Source organism: Leptidea sinapis, chromosome 40 (genome assembly GCF_905404315.1).
Source record: "Leptidea sinapis chromosome 40, ilLepSina1.1, whole genome shotgun sequence".
NCBI classification, from domain to species: Eukaryota; Metazoa; Arthropoda; class Insecta; order Lepidoptera; family Pieridae; genus Leptidea; species Leptidea sinapis.
In genome coordinates, this window is record NC_066304.1 from 2,948,954 (window position 1) to 2,964,694 (window position 15,741).

General features: G+C 36.5%; 1 protein-coding gene across 1 annotated transcript; it reads left to right on the top strand.

The window, feature by feature from the left end:
• Positions 1–2,305: 2,305 nt before the first annotated feature.
• LOC126976343 (ionotropic receptor 21a) lies at positions 2,306–14,928 on the top strand. Its single transcript, XM_050824636.1, has 8 exons — positions 2,306–2,758; positions 2,836–3,032; positions 4,586–4,717; positions 5,203–5,364; positions 6,203–6,444; positions 6,899–7,039; positions 11,328–11,523; positions 14,820–14,928. The coding sequence occupies exons 1-8, from the start codon at positions 2,306–2,308 to the stop codon at positions 14,851–14,853; spliced, it is 1,557 nt and encodes a 518-aa protein (XP_050680593.1). The 3' UTR covers positions 14,854–14,928.
• Positions 14,929–15,741: the final 813 nt, after the last annotated feature.

The window sequence follows — 15,741 nt, forward strand, 5'->3', positions numbered from 1 at the left end:
AATATTTAAGATTTTAATTGCATATTTTTATTTCGTAATATTTTTATTGTAATTGATCGTAACCGTTTTTTCTCAAAATAATTAAACAGCATTTATCTTATCTACAAACATAAAACTGAAAAGAAAAATTTATGAACGATGCGGATCTCCAATCCGCAACCTCCCGCGTTCCGTGTGATTATAAAATCTTGTATGCTTTGTTTAACTCTCACGATACGTCACTCGAACGTTTGGCTTAGTTGGAAAGAGCGCTCGCACGGAACGCAAGAGGTCGCGGGTTCGAGTCCCGCATCGTTCATAAATGCTGCCGAAGTGCAGTTCCGAATACTCGATATCTTTGGATATGTAGCGATGCGAGGCGGCTGCTTGATAGAATGCCTTGTCATCCAGGGTAAAGTGGAACGCATTAGACCGACCAGATCAAATCTACTGTGTCCTGTCTCATATTTGGACGTGGTTAAGCAGAAAGAACTCAAACCACACTTTGGTCAAAATAAAGAGTCAAGTATGCAATCATACTCCTGAAGGTCGAATCATGTCATGTAGTGAAAACTCTATTCTTAAAATGTACACAGAAACTGTATTTTTTGGATATTTATATGGAATTTTATTTAGAGAAACTGAAACTTCAAATCCCTGTAACTGAAAAGAGCCTTTGTGTGGTTTGAATCCTTTCTGCTTAATTACGTCCATTTTGTTGTACCCGAATCACCTCTACGGACAGAAATGGCGATAAATTTTGAGGTGGATTCCCCTATTAAAAGTCAAGTCAAGAGTGTATAACAGAGGAGAAGGTCTCTCTATTGTAATAGGACAACGTGTGGTTTTAGTAATACCAACAAAAACGTCTATTAAAATTTTTATGTTATCTTTATTTAATCATATTACACTAAGCAATCACCGGTAAAACTGCTATGGAGTCAGGGTTATTCTTCTATTAACCAGTGGGAGGCTCCTTTTGCACAGGATGCCTAGATTATGGGTACCACAACGGCGCCTTTTTCTGCCGTGAAGCAGTAATGTGTAAGAATTACTGTGTTTCGGTCTGAAGGGCGCCGTAGCTAGTGAAATTACTGGCAAATGAGGCTTAACATCTTATGTCTCAAGGTGACGAGCGCAATTGTAGTGCCACTCAGAATTTTTGGGTTTTTTGAAAATCCTGAGCTGCATTGTAATGGGCATGGCGTATCAATTACCATCAGCTGAACGTCCTGCTCGTCTTATATTATCATAAAAAAACAAATCTGATTTGTTTCTTAAGCCACAGGGTAGGGATGGATACTAACGTTTTAAGCAGCATTCTACTGCCAATTATCTTTATTTATCATAACAATAGTATATAGTAATAGTTCTTTGATTAACGCGAGTGTCACGCGTTTAAATAAAATACTTTTTAAACGATTAAAACTAGTGTTTTTGTAACTGAAATCTTTACATTAGCTAAGAGTTACATTTTTTTATAATTTATTTATTGCCCCCTGAAAAACTTGATCTGCAAATATCACGAAATGTCGGGTTAAATGCAATTTTTACGCAAATAACTTATGACGAATATACAGTTACAATAACTCGCTGTTTAATCCTCTAGAATGTATTTTATTCAAATTATTATAACAAATTTATTCAAACATTTATATGGTTCAATGTAACACATACTTTTATTGTGCTGCCCAATGAGTAATGCGCGATTTTAAATTATCCGGTCATTTTCAATTATGTCCAAATCAATTTGATCATAACCTTTCTATTACTTATACATATGCAGGCTTTGAACTCAATTCAAGGCTTCCAAAATACTCGCATTTGTTATTCCTCAAGTAATAAGTTCAAGTGTAATTTACTAGGATAGCAGCACGAAAAGCTTTCACTGATCTAATAAAAAATGAAATTTCAATTATAGCACCTGATATTGAACAATGTCATATTCTACTCAAGGTCTTTGAGAATAGCTGCTGATATAAAAATAAGTGCAGCAGGTATTTCACATGAATAGAATCTTGTCAAGCCACTGTGTTTCAAAATGAAAATATCATGCTTCATAATATGTTCAAGTATTTTCAGTGTAGCGATTTGTAAAATAGAAGAAAATACTGAATACTATCTATCTAAATTGCAATTGAAAATATTTAAAAACACGAAGATTAATGAAAAAGGTTGTATTATTCGTAATATTACGAATATAAATGATGAAACAGATAAAGCTCTTCAAGTTTATATGAATATTGCAAAGAATTTTGGATTGAAGCATATAAATAAAAGATCTTCTGACACAGTACTTCGAGGTAATCCAAAAACTAGGGAAGAAATGTGGCACCAGCATTTTATAAATGAAAGTAATTCTTACGATCAATCAAAATCTCTCATTCAACTTTTGTATAACGTGACAGTAACCTATCTAAATGATTGCACACCTGTAATTCTCTACGATGATCAAATCAACTCAACTGAAGGATATCTGTTGCAAAACCTTATGAAAAATTTTCCTGTAGACTTTGTTCACGGTGTTATAGATGATAAAAAACGTCTTATAGAACCAAATATTCTGCGTCCAAAAGACGAATGTCTGCATTACATTTTATTTATTAATGACGTTAAAAGCAGTGCTAGTGTATTAGGGAAACAATCTAATAACAAAATTGTTGTAATTACTAAATCTTCTCAATGGGCTGTTCAAGAGTTTTTATCAAGTTCAATGTCAAGAATTTTTGCAGATTTGCTTGTCATTGATCAAAGTTTTAAGGAAGACGATGATAGTTTGGTAAGGAAGTGACTTTCAACTCTAGAGAATATAAAATTGTTATAAATATTTAGTTCGCTTAGTGTATTTGTTTTTAGGAAGCCCCGTATATACTTTACACACATCAATTATATTCTGATGGATTAGGCACCAGTAAACCTTTTATTCTCACATCATGGAAAAAAGGCAAATTTTCGAGGAACGTTAACTTATTTCCACGGAAGATTAGTGAGGGTTATGCAGGTCATAGATTTCTTATCGCAGCTGCGAACCAACCACCATTTGTTTTCAAAAAGTAAGACTATATTTTTTAATTTTATTATAAATAATACAGCTTGAAATGTACGTGCAGTTTCAGGATTGACGGATAATATTAGATTGAATGTTGCAAGATCTTTTAACAAATTAGTATTCAAAAATATCGAATACAATAATTGTAAAACAATTATTTTATTCGGCAGGTATCGTAATTGTTATCACCCGAATACCAGTAAAATGATAAGCAGTTTGCGCGGTCGCCAATAACAATTTACGTAACGCTTACGTCATTTAATATTTTTCAATATCAGTCAAGTCAAAATATTTTCCTATAATGTTTTAGTCAAATTCAAATCAACTTTATTCAATTAGCCTAAAACAAAGCTCTTTTGAATAGCCACTATAGATATTTCTTTTATATTACTGAATTTAGCATATGTATGGAAAAACTTTATAATCAAATAGAGCTCTTTACAATGGCTGTAATATACATAACAAATTATTTTATAAGGTGTTGCAAAATATGAATCGTGTTTAAATAATTTATTATAATATATTTCATAAAAAGTAATAAGGAATAAACTGTATAAATATTAATTATCGTGTATTGGATGCATCAACCTTTAGAGCTTCAATTCATTGTTTGTATAAGGTGCTTCGTAAACATGATGGTCGTGATTACTTGTCATAATTAGTAATTGCATCCAACAAATACTGTGTTAACTATAGTCTATAACAGGTCAACCTGGCATCACAAGCAGGTGAAGTAAAATATTATTTAGAAATTTAATTATGACTTCAAATATTGTAATTTAACACGATAAAAAATGTCAAGCTCTGAGTGCCAAGTGTGAGATTTTTTACCGATTCAATTCGACGATTTATATGGCATCGAAAGAGCGCCATTTAATGGAAGCAGAGGATAGTTATTCTCTGGTTTTTTTTTCTATCAAGAAATTTATTTTCATTGTGCTTCAGATTTTATTATATTTTACCACAATTACATCTTGACAAAAACACTCGTAGATGTGCATATGTGCGGTCCTCTCCATATACGAGCAACCATAGAGTAGATAGGTCTTTACCCTCAAATGCTGGCGTTAAACTGTCTTGTGGGTATGTTTAAAATCTTTTCCACGACCGCTGTCACATTGGCCGCTATTTCTCCGTGCGAGAGTGGATCAGATTGAGTTTGGCCAATTCATGGTATCGCTATAATTGGCAGCGTGACTCATACATCATCATAACACCTAGTTGCCTGCTACGGCCAAAGAGAAGAAGAAGAGCACGAAGTATAATCCGGCTAAGTGTGAAAGCGAACTGTTGCTTAAAACGTAGTGGATCTCTTTTTTGTACAAGGTTATATTCGTCATCTGTAAATCTATCAATGCACGTTTCATACAATCGAGTGAATCGCTTTTTTCTTAGAGAGTTTCGCTAGGCTGGCTACGGCACGCAAAGTACTTATTTTTTAACATTTTTTAACCGCTTTGGGGATGCACAGAGCATACCGAGTCCGATAAAAGGTGAAATGCATATTAAAAATAAAATTATCTTTATCCGAATTAACAATATTGTGTACATTACTAGACATGTAGCTGATGCAGACGGTGGAAACCCTCGGATAGTCTGGGATGGAATAGAAATAAGAATTCTTAAGGTGCTATCGGAACTAAACAACTTTACTATAGAGATAGTGGAACCACGCGACCTCCACTTGGGGTAAATATATCAACTGTTTTATTTAAGACCATCGGAAAATACCACAGGATTTCTACTCAGTTCAACCATAATTTAAGCTGCAAGTTAAATAAAATAAAATTTAATGTAATAAGCAATCAGTAGGAGCCTCCATTGCATAGGATTGCCGACAACGGCGCGATTTTCTGCTGTGAAGCATTAATGTGTAAGCATTACTATGTTTCGGTCTGAAGGGCGCACTAGCTAATGAAATTAGTGGTCAAATGAGACTTAACATCTTATGGTGACGAGCAAAATTCACTACAATTGTAGTGGCGCTCTGAATTATTGTGTTTTTCAAGAATCCCGAGCGGCACTGCATTGTAATGGGCAGGGCGTATTAATTACCATCAGCTGTAAGTCCTGTTCGTCTCGTCCCTTACTATAAGGCTATCACATATATTTTACGAAATGACAAGAGTTACTTTATTCATAATCAGTTTTGACATAGTATATTATGTTGACAGACCCAGTGATGCAGTTGCAAATGAAATTGCACTCGAACGATCTGATATTGGAGTTGCGGGGTTATATTTGACAACTGAAATAATCAGGGACATGGAATACAGTTTCGCACATTCTCAAGATTGTGCGGCATTCGTGACTTTAGCATCGACAGCATTACCAAGGTATCGATTTTGTTTTCTTGATTTCAAAAATGTTTTCTGTTGGTTATGTGAACGGATTCATTTAGTAAGGTAGTTTCATAAAAGAAAATTTTCTTTCTTCTTTCTTTAGCGCTTGAGGTTGGTAAGGATAGAAGCAAGTGGCATTCTATTGTCTCTGCCTACCCCGACAGAAACAAGGCGTGAGTGTGTGTGTGTGTAGTGTAATATTTAGTACCTAAGTGTTTTTCATATCTTATGCAAATGATAAACATAGGCATATTTTGCATATTGTTCAATATAATAAGCTACGTTTAATATTTTTTGTGCTACTATTGTGATCAAATTGTATCAAAGATTAAGTAAAATACCAAAAATCTTCTCCAACAAACTCAATTTAAGCCTCTACTGTTTCTTTACGTAGGAGTATAAAATATGAAACCGACCGCGGATTGTTCATTTATACTGTTCATATGTACTGAGTTAGCTCCTTTTAGCAGCTAATCACGCGCCACACAGTTCATTTTTTTTTTGAATTATGTTTGTTACATTATTCATTTAATTTATTATTTTAAGATTGTATTTAATACTATTAATTGAAGGTATTTGTCTTTTTATTGCTACTAAAGTGTTTCTATTCTATTCTATTAAGTTGCTACTGTTTTCTATCAATAAAAACTTTTATGCTGTATTTAGAAGAATACAGTCAAAAATCATGTAGGTACTAAAAAACGAGACAAGACCAAATGTTGAGAAAAAAAAACAACATTTTTGAAGGACCTGTGCTTAGATTTCTTTAAATTAGGAGAACGCGATGTACCTATGTGTATACTATTTTAACTTAAATACTATAATTTTTTAGATATCGCGCAATTCTAGGACCATTTCATTGGCATGTATGGGTTGCTTTAACATTTACGTATTTAATAGCTATTTTCCCTCTGGCATTCTCTGATAAACATACCCTGAGCCACTTGATAAACAACACAGGTGAAGTTGAGAATATGTTTTGGTATGTCTTTGGGACGTTCACGAACTGTTTTACATTTGTCGGGAAGAACTCCTGGAGTAAGACCGACAAGATTACTACGAGGCTGTTAATTGGTAAGTTAATGACTGTTATATTATATATCAATATAGTTAGGAAATTAACTAGCACGGTGTAATCAGAGGGCAATGGAAAGGGCTATGCTCAGAATTACCCTGCGAGATCGAATCATAAATAAGGAAATCCGTAAATCCGTATCCGTACAACCAAAGACAATGACATACCCGAAATGATTGCGAAACTAGTGGCAGTGGGCACGGCACCATATCTAGAAGGACAGATTGCCGGTGGGGCAGTCAAGTCCTCGACCAATGGTGACCACATACCGGACGACGCAGTGTTGGTAGGCCCCCACAAGATGGACCGATGATCTGGTCAAGATATCCGGAATACGTTGGATGAGGACAGCGCAGGACCGATCGTCATGGAGGTCTTTGGGGGAGGCCTTTGTCGAGCAGTGGACGTCTTCGGGCTGATGATGATGATATTAAAATTAATATTTTATTTCAGGTTGGTATTGGTTGTTTACAATCATTATAACAAGCTGTTACACGGGTTCTATAATAGCGTTTGTGACTCTCCCCCTGTACCCAGAGACAGTAGACAGCGTTCAGCAATTACTGAGTGGATTTTACCGAGTGGGGACACTAGGTTTGTTAGACTTCTCTAAATATAGCATCAGGTGTCCATAATAGAGGTCATAGACTTTTTTTTAATGAAAATAAGGGACGAGACTAGCAGGACGTTCAGCTGATGGTAATTGATTGCAGTATGTCGCTCAGGATTTTTGAAAAACTCAAAAATTCTGAGTGGCACTACAGTTGCGCTCGTCACCTTGAGACACATGATGTTAAGTCCCATTTGCCCAGTAATTTCACTAGTTACGGCGCCCTTCATACCGAAACACAGTAATGTTTACACATTACTGCTTCACGGCAGAAATAGGCACCGTTGTGGTACCCATAATCTAGCCGGCATCCTGTGCAAACGAGCCTCCCACTGGTAAAACGGTGATGTGGTGGCTTAGAACATACTAGCGTATAGATGACCTGACACCACGATGATAATTTTGATTTGTCAATGAGTGCGTTAGCTAGTGGTTTAATATTCAATATACTAAGGTGTTAATTCCAAGCGTGGCTGACTGTTCAAAATCAGTAACAGAAACAATATTCGCTTTCCTTTTTTTTTCTGGAATGATGTTATGTGATCACCGCCGCCCCACATTCTCTTGCAAAGCCAGATGATCTAGCTCACAGACCAATGGGTCCTCGACAATTCGAGCAGGTCGTCGTTGCACACGGTCAAATGCTTCGAGCTGATACTGGGGTGCGCCAGACCAGAGATGAAAGCAATACTCCGTGTGTGGCCGGACCTGCGCTTTGTAGTGCGCTAGAATGTGGGCCGGCTTGAAGTATTGCCGTGCTTTATTTAGGACGCCCAGCTTCTTCGAAGCCCGTTTACTTTTTCTTCCAATCGAGCGCGAAATTGCAATCGCTCGAGATTTCGAAATCCAGTATTCCGATACTAGGCGAGGCTTTAAGGGAAGTGTTGTCCCAGAGCGATGATACGACAAATAGGGTTTTTTTTAGTGGTACACGCGCAAATTTGAGTCTTCTGAGGGTTAAATTGGACAAGGTTCAATTTACCCCATTACGCGACCTTCTCAAGAGAGGACTTGAGACACAAGTTAGATAGAAGACACAAGTTTCTCGCGGCACTGGTCGACGATTTCCCGAGAGAGACCTGCATGGCCCGTGTATACGGCAACATATCATTGGAAGCCCAAATGATGGAAGTTTTGAGAGGAGCGCCTTGTGCCATACACGATATATCCAGGCTAACTGCCAGGATTTCCCCCTGCTTTCAATAGGTAATAGCAATAGGCCTGTAGTTTGCCGTCATCTGTTTGCAGTCAGATGCTGCTTTGACTGACGCATCGAACCAGGGCTGTGATCTGCCACCGATCGGTACTACAGAGCTTGGTATAAAAATATCCATGCCCTGCAGTACCACATCGGCTATTGCAACGGCGCAGGCACTGGGATCATCCGAAGGGAAACAAACCATGCCCCAAGGGTAGGATGCAAAAAAGGAACACGTCCTATCCCAACCTGCTGACTTTTAGTGCCAAACGCGGCGGGTCCTTGATGGTCTGCGACGTGGGCGTTGGATAGGCACCACACTCCTGACCAGGCAATGGTCGGAAGTTCCAAGCGGGGCGTCGACAGCGATTTGGTAACTATCTGGATGTGTAGTCAGCAGAAGATCCAATAAGGACGGCATGTGGCTGTCCACATCCGGGAGCTGCGTTGGCGACTCAACCAATTGGGACTGACCATACGCCAATGCGAAACTATGCACAGATCGCCCTGCGTAGTCTGTAGTACATTCGGCATTGTGCCCATTGAAATCACCCAATACTACGATTTCGGCGGAGGGGATCTGTGCAAGCACGTTGTCAATTGCCGCTTGAACGCAGCCCATGAGATGATCGGTTTCTGCGTTACCACTATGGGGCTTGTATACACACGCATAGATGCGGACGCGGTTCTCTAAATCTATGCGGAGCCACAGAGTAGGCAGATATCCTCCCTAACGTACACACACCTCGGCGTGAGGCAAAAAATTATGCTCAATTTTGTATCGCTAGGCCGAGATATCTGTGTCTCCATAAGGAAAAACAATAAGGCTGCGCTAAATATATATATATACGCTAGTTTATTGTAAGTGTATCATAGAAACTGTCTTATCTTGTCTTAACCTCCTGTATGCTGCCGTTGCCATATGGTATATGAGACCACCGTTTAGTATTCTGTTATTTGTTTAGCACATAAGACATTAATTCGCATTCAGACATTTCAAATCGGGTCACAGTAATACAAGTGCTATTTTATACCAGTGGGAGGCTCCTTTGCCCAGGATGCCGGCTAGATTATGGGTACCACAACGGTGCCTATTTCTGCCGTGAAGCAGTAAAGTGTAAACATTATTGGTTTCGATCTAAAGGGCGCTATAGCTAGTGAAATTACTAAAAGGATGGTCGCAGTTCTGTTCGGGGCGAACCTAAGGAGCAAGGGTTGCGGCACCTTACATACTAATTTGTTATGAATAAATCAAATCAAATCAAAATAACTTTATTCATGTAGGTCACGGAAATGACACTTATGAATGTCAAAAAAAAAATTTTTTCTTATTGAATCTACCGCTACTTTGTAAAGGGTTGAGCTAATGAGTATTACATACAGAATACAGAGTAATACATACAGAATATTACAGCCATTGTAAAATACTTACTCTATTTGATTGAAAAGAGTGATCGTTGAGTTTCTTGTATGTTATTCTCTCGAGCTCTACATTTTCCGAACATATTATGGAAGATTCAGTAATTCAAATGAAAAATTTAGTGACGATTCAAAAACGCTTAGTGTAAGCCTTAATAAATAAAGTTTTTTTGACTCCGACTTTGGTTTTGTATGTAACAGAAAAATCGTAAGATGAGGTTAGCAAAAAATCAAAGTAATAAGTAAATATTATAATCTAGATACATTTAGAATCTGTCAAACATTGCTGTCATCTCTGGTCTGGCGCACCCCAGTATCAGCTCGATCCATTTGACCGCGTGCATTTGAACGTAGAGCAGCTCGAGTTGTGGGGGACCCAGTGCTCTGTGAACAGCTTGATCACTTGCGTAGAGAAGTCGCTTCATTGTGTGTCTTCTACCGCATTTACCACGGGGAGTGTTCCGAAGAGCTGTTTAATCTGATTCCTGCCGCCGAATTCCACCTTCGCACGACACGCCACAATTTAGGATATCATCCCCACCATCTGAATGTGTGGCGGTCCTCCACAGTGCGGTTTTCAAGGAGCTTTCTTCCACGTACTACAAAGGAATTGGAATGAACTTTCTTGTGCGGTGTTTCCGGGACGATATGACATGCGTACCTTCAAAAAAAGCGCGTACACCTTCCTTAAAGGCCGGCAACGCTCCTGTGATTCCTCTGGTGTTGCAAGAGATTGTGGGCGGCAGTGATCACGTAACAACAGGTGACCCGTACGCTCGTTTGCCCTCCTATTCCATAAAAAAAATCATGTTTATTGCCTGAAAAGAACACAACAATAAGTCGTATTTTATAGACGTCTTTTGGAAAGCTGACCATAGTCAAGACAGAACAATATCTTCTTGACAATATATTTAAAATTTTCACTGGCCTGGTGCCGAGAAATCATAGACCAAAGGGGATGTAAATACTACGTAATAAGAGGTGGGACTGCCTAAGTCAAAATTAAAATTTGGTTTAGTATGAAACGTGCAATGGTTTAATATAAGTTTGAAATAGTATTAATTACATTATGACGACGAAGTATAATCTGGCTAAATTTGAAAGCGAACAGTTGCTTAAAACGTGGATGATTTCGTCCTATCTCCTTTTTTTACAAGATTATATCCGTCATCTGTCAATCTATCAATAACTGCACGTTTCATAGAATCGAGTGTATCGCTTTGTTCTAAGAGAGTGTCGCTTGGTTGTTGTAGACTATCTACAGGTAGTGTGCACTGCACGTATCGGCTTTTTGAGAATCTTCCCCGAGCTCTAAGATAAAAAAAAAACAATCCGATACCAAAGAAATTTACAAACTCCTTTGTTTCTATTACGAGAAATGGATCAAAAGGGTGACATTGTGGTACCCAAGGGAAGGCAAACGGAAAAGAGGCCGACCACAGAAAAGGTGGGACGATGACGTTTGACAAGTGGCAGGAGTCACATGGAACAGAGTGGCTCAAGAAAGAAAGGAATGGAAAAGGTTGGAGGAGGCCTTTGCCGACTGGCAAACAGATCTAGGAAAGATAACCAAATATTAGTTTAAATTTATTCATATCTATTAAGTTTAAGATTTTAATGCTAGTCTATATTATTATTATTATTTGTTTTTATAGACAGAGGCGGCTGGGAGAGATGGTTTCTTAATTCTTCTGACCAGAATACAAATAAGCTGATGAAAAAATTAGAATTTGTCAGGGACATAGAGACTGGCATTCGAAATGTTACAAAAGCTTTCTTTTTTCCGTACGCCTTTTTGGGATCCAAATCTGAGCTGGAGTATCTAATTCAAGCTAACTTTTCGAAATCTGAGTAAGTAAATAACACTTAGTGTGCTTAACTGGGACATGTAAGAAAACGTGTGCATCTCGGGACGCCTGACTTGACCATAACTTAAACGAATCTAGGTTGGACTACTTAATTGAAATTTTTAACTTGAGAAAAGCTTAGATTGTTATATATTTTTTTTTAATTATTATAAAATATATTGTAATCATAGTAACAATTCTTGAATATGTACATCAAAGCGGATGTAAATACTACGTTATAAAGAACATTAGAATTTTGAGTACGTAAATTATTAATATCTTTAATCCTATAAAATTAACAATTTTCTCATGATAGCCGATTGCTTAGAATAATTAGCAACGATATTTCTGCATTTTATGTCATCTAAAAATCTTGAAAAGACAGCATTGACAATTTATTATTGAATATTAACGAATATGGGTTTGAATATTGGACGAAGAAACCAAAAGTGTCGCAAACGGCACAAAATTTCAGAAAACTTTTATTTATTACAAAAATTTATTACTTAGCAATAATAGAAACAATTTTGTTTTAATTGTTTTTTTTCGGAGGGTACTTCTCTCTCGCCTTACGTGACGAAGCGGTTGCCCTGCTATAAGACGTTATCACCTCAAAAAGACTTTCAACCAGTCATTTTTGTTAAATATTTATAGTTACCTACTTGTAAGACGTTTTATATTTTTTTTTGACGACTCTTATAGCCCAGCGGTTAGTGACCCTACTGAACTTGAGGTTCCGGGTTCGATCTCGGCAGGTAAATTTATACGTTGAATATGGATGTCTCCGAATCATGGATGTTTATATGTATTTATGTATACATATTGTATTAAATGTATAGTTGTCTTCTACCCATAGTTACAGGCTATGCCTAGCTTGGGGCAAGATAATTTGTGTAAAAGTGTGTTATTATTATATTGTATCCGGAAAAACTTCTATCAGAAATATAGAACAAATCGCATCGAAGGTAAATTTTGTAAGTCGACATTCCAGCTAGGGCAAAATATCACAATTGTGATGATTGTACTAGAGAGGGTAAACGGGTAATCGGTTTACCTGCTGTTAAGTGAAAACCTTGCATTCTCAAAGGCCGGCAACGCTCCTATGACTCCTCTGGGGTTGCAAAAGATGTGGGCGGTGGTGATCATTTAACACCAGATGACTCGTACACTCGTTCGTCCTCCTTTTCCATAAAAAATCCCCTGAATATCGATTCCGGCAGTATAGGTCTATATCTGGTTATTAGGTTATACATACCGGCCTTCGAAGTTAGAGTATTAACTCTTCCCTTATAGAGCGCAAAGCCAATTGTTAAATACTTAACAGCTGCTTCTATAAAATAGTACATAGGTACTTACTTTAAAAGTGAATTCATTATTTTCTCACTCATTGATCCTACATAAACAACAGTCTTATAATACTCCCAGTATTTGATGAGATCACCGTTAATCTAATAAAACGGCTAAACAGATTGGGATGCAAATTTCATAGATATAATGAAATAAATTTTATCTTCTAAATGATCATTGTCCTATAAATAATTACGCTATCCGCTTATTGAAGCCATTTTAGCTACCAAACTGTTCTTACTGGTAAAGTTTGAAAAGGGTTAGTTTTTTACTAGTAAAACATATTGCAACTAACTTCAAATCAAAATTATGCTTATGTCACATTTTAGACTCCTGTCTAAGTATTTACTATATATTTAGACAGGACTCGAATTATTTGAATGAAACTGTTGATCGTAGAAGGGTAAAAATTTAACATAATTTTTCAGATCAAAAAGAGCAGTTCTCCACGTTTCCAATGAATGCTTCGTCCCATTTGGGGTCACGATAGCTTTCCCCAAAAAATCCATATTTGCAGCAAAATTTAATAATGATATTAGGCAAATGTATCAAAGTGGAATCATACATAAAATTGTTGACGAAATGCGATGGGAAATGCAGAGGAGCTCCAAGGGTAACCTTTTGTCGGTTAGTTGAATTTATATTTCATCGTTTTAAACCGGGCTTCCTGCTTATAATTTGAAAAAAATCAATGATTTTTACTCTAACCTACATAGACGTACAATAAGCAACTAGACCCACTATCACGCTCAAAAATTATACCCTGCCTACGCCTCTATTAGACAGAGTTTTCGTTCAGTTGTGTTTCGACCGCGCTTTGAGTACAACGCCACGCAATGATAGTATTCAGTGAAAAACTGTTCAAATAACAGCATATCCAAACTTAAAAGGGCTGGAGTATCGTACTTCAGGTAATTGTACCTTTAACTTAACAAAATTGTGTACTTCACGTTTTTAATAATTTTGCAAAATTTCATTTTTTACATTTCGATTGCTAAAACAAAATTTTCCTGCCTCGTGTTCGCGTCCGAGCTCCTAATGAGCGTATACAATAGACTTTGAACATTACTGCCACGAAATAAGATGTTAATTTGAATGAATGTTTTTATTTTATCTGTATGACTTAATGTATACAACTCTGTTCGGACATTTTTTGATGACGTCTTGTTAATACGCGATTGGGAATGTAGTTGTTTAAAGTACGTCAATGCTAACATATTATAAAGTCCATCACTTTCTCGTTGGAATTAACAATGACAGACATCGATCTGAGAAACTAATAGACGCTTAATGCAGGGCAGATGCTGTCATATACCTTACAACTTTTTATAAAATTCTTGTGTCCCGGTGTTTGTTACCAAACTCCTCCGAAACGGCTAAAATAATTTGTTTGAAAATTTATGTGTATATCGGGTAGGTCTGAGAATCGGCCAATATCTATTTTTCATACCCCTTAATGATAAGGGTCAGCCACAGCAAATTTTTTTTTGACAAAGTTTTATTTTTATTTTATTATTATTCAACATTAAAAAATACATTCAACTTCAAATTTTTACCCTTCTACGATCAACAGTTTCATTCAAATTAATTCGAGTTATTATATATAGTAAATATTTAGACAGGAGTCTAAAATGTGACATATGCATAATTTTGATTTGTAAGTTAGTTGCAATATGTTTTACTAGTAAAACACTAACCCTCTTCAAACTTTACCAGAAAGAACAGTTTGGTAGCTAAAATGGCTTTAACAAGCGGATAGCGTAATTATTAATAGGACAATAAGCATTTGGAAGATAAAACTCATTTCAATACATCTATGAAATTTGCATCCCAATCTGTTTAGCCGTTTTATTAGATTAACTTTGATCTCATCAAATACTGGGAGGATTATAAGACTCAAATATATTATTATACGAATCCATTTTAATGTATAAAATAATCACTTGCTTTAAGGTTGTATCAACTTCACTTAGGACTACCACAGTAGAGGAAAAAGGCTTAACATTAGAAGATACACAAGGAATGTTTCTTTTGCTGGGTGCTGGGTTCCTTATAGCAGCCGTCGCATTAACATCCGAAGTTATGGGTGGCTTTACTAAGCGTTGTCGCAACTTAAAAAGAAGGCTTTCATCTAGTGACAGTTTAGATGATATGATCCAACCACAGTCAACTCCAGATGAAATATTTGTAAGTGACAGTGTATCGCATGTCAACTCAAAATCAACAAGTTTTGAATCAAATGTGACTCTAAACGGACAAATTATACATGTCAGTAAAGAAGATATAGCAGTGCATGAAAACTATGATTTTTATGAAGATGATTTCAGAAGTTCTAACTCCGTGGATACTGATAATGATATGAATATGTTTACTGCAGAAATATTATGGAGAAATGATGACTATGTCAAGAAAAGAACAAGAGCAAGTACTGCTTCAAAGGGAATGTTTGGAGAGGTAGTTTTATAATTCGTAGCTTTTGGTAGTTTTCATCTAGTTAAATATATCTTGTGTTTTATTTTACTTACCTTGTAGACGAGTGTAGATAGTTTTCAATTACATTAATTTTAGTTAATAACTCTTAAATATGTTAATTTTTAATATAATTCTTGCGGTTAAAATTAAGTTAATTTGATTTCTAGTAGTTCAATGGATTTTACAATTGCATTGTATATCTATATATATAAAATTGAATTGCTGTTCGTTAGTCTCGCTAAAACTCGAGAACGGCTGGACCGATTTGGAAAAATGGTCTTGAATTATTTGTGGAAGACCCGAGAAGGTTTAAAAGGTGAATAAATAGGAAAAGCTCGGAATTAAAAATTAAATAAAAACACCAAATTTGTTTTTCCTTTGATGTCCATACACAATTTCTGTA

Excerpts from the sequence above, each read along its gene's own strand:
- LOC126976343 (XM_050824636.1), top strand. The coding sequence starts at position 2,306 with ATGTGGCACCAGCATTTTATAAATGAAAGTAATTCTTACGATCAATCA. Across the intron at positions 2,759-2,835 it reads AGGAAGACGATGATAGTTTG|GAAGCCCCGTATATACTTTA; the intron begins GTAAGGAAGTGA and ends ATTTGTTTTTAG. Across the intron at positions 4,718-5,202 it reads CCACGCGACCTCCACTTGGG|ACCCAGTGATGCAGTTGCAA; the intron begins GTAAATATATCA and ends TTATGTTGACAG.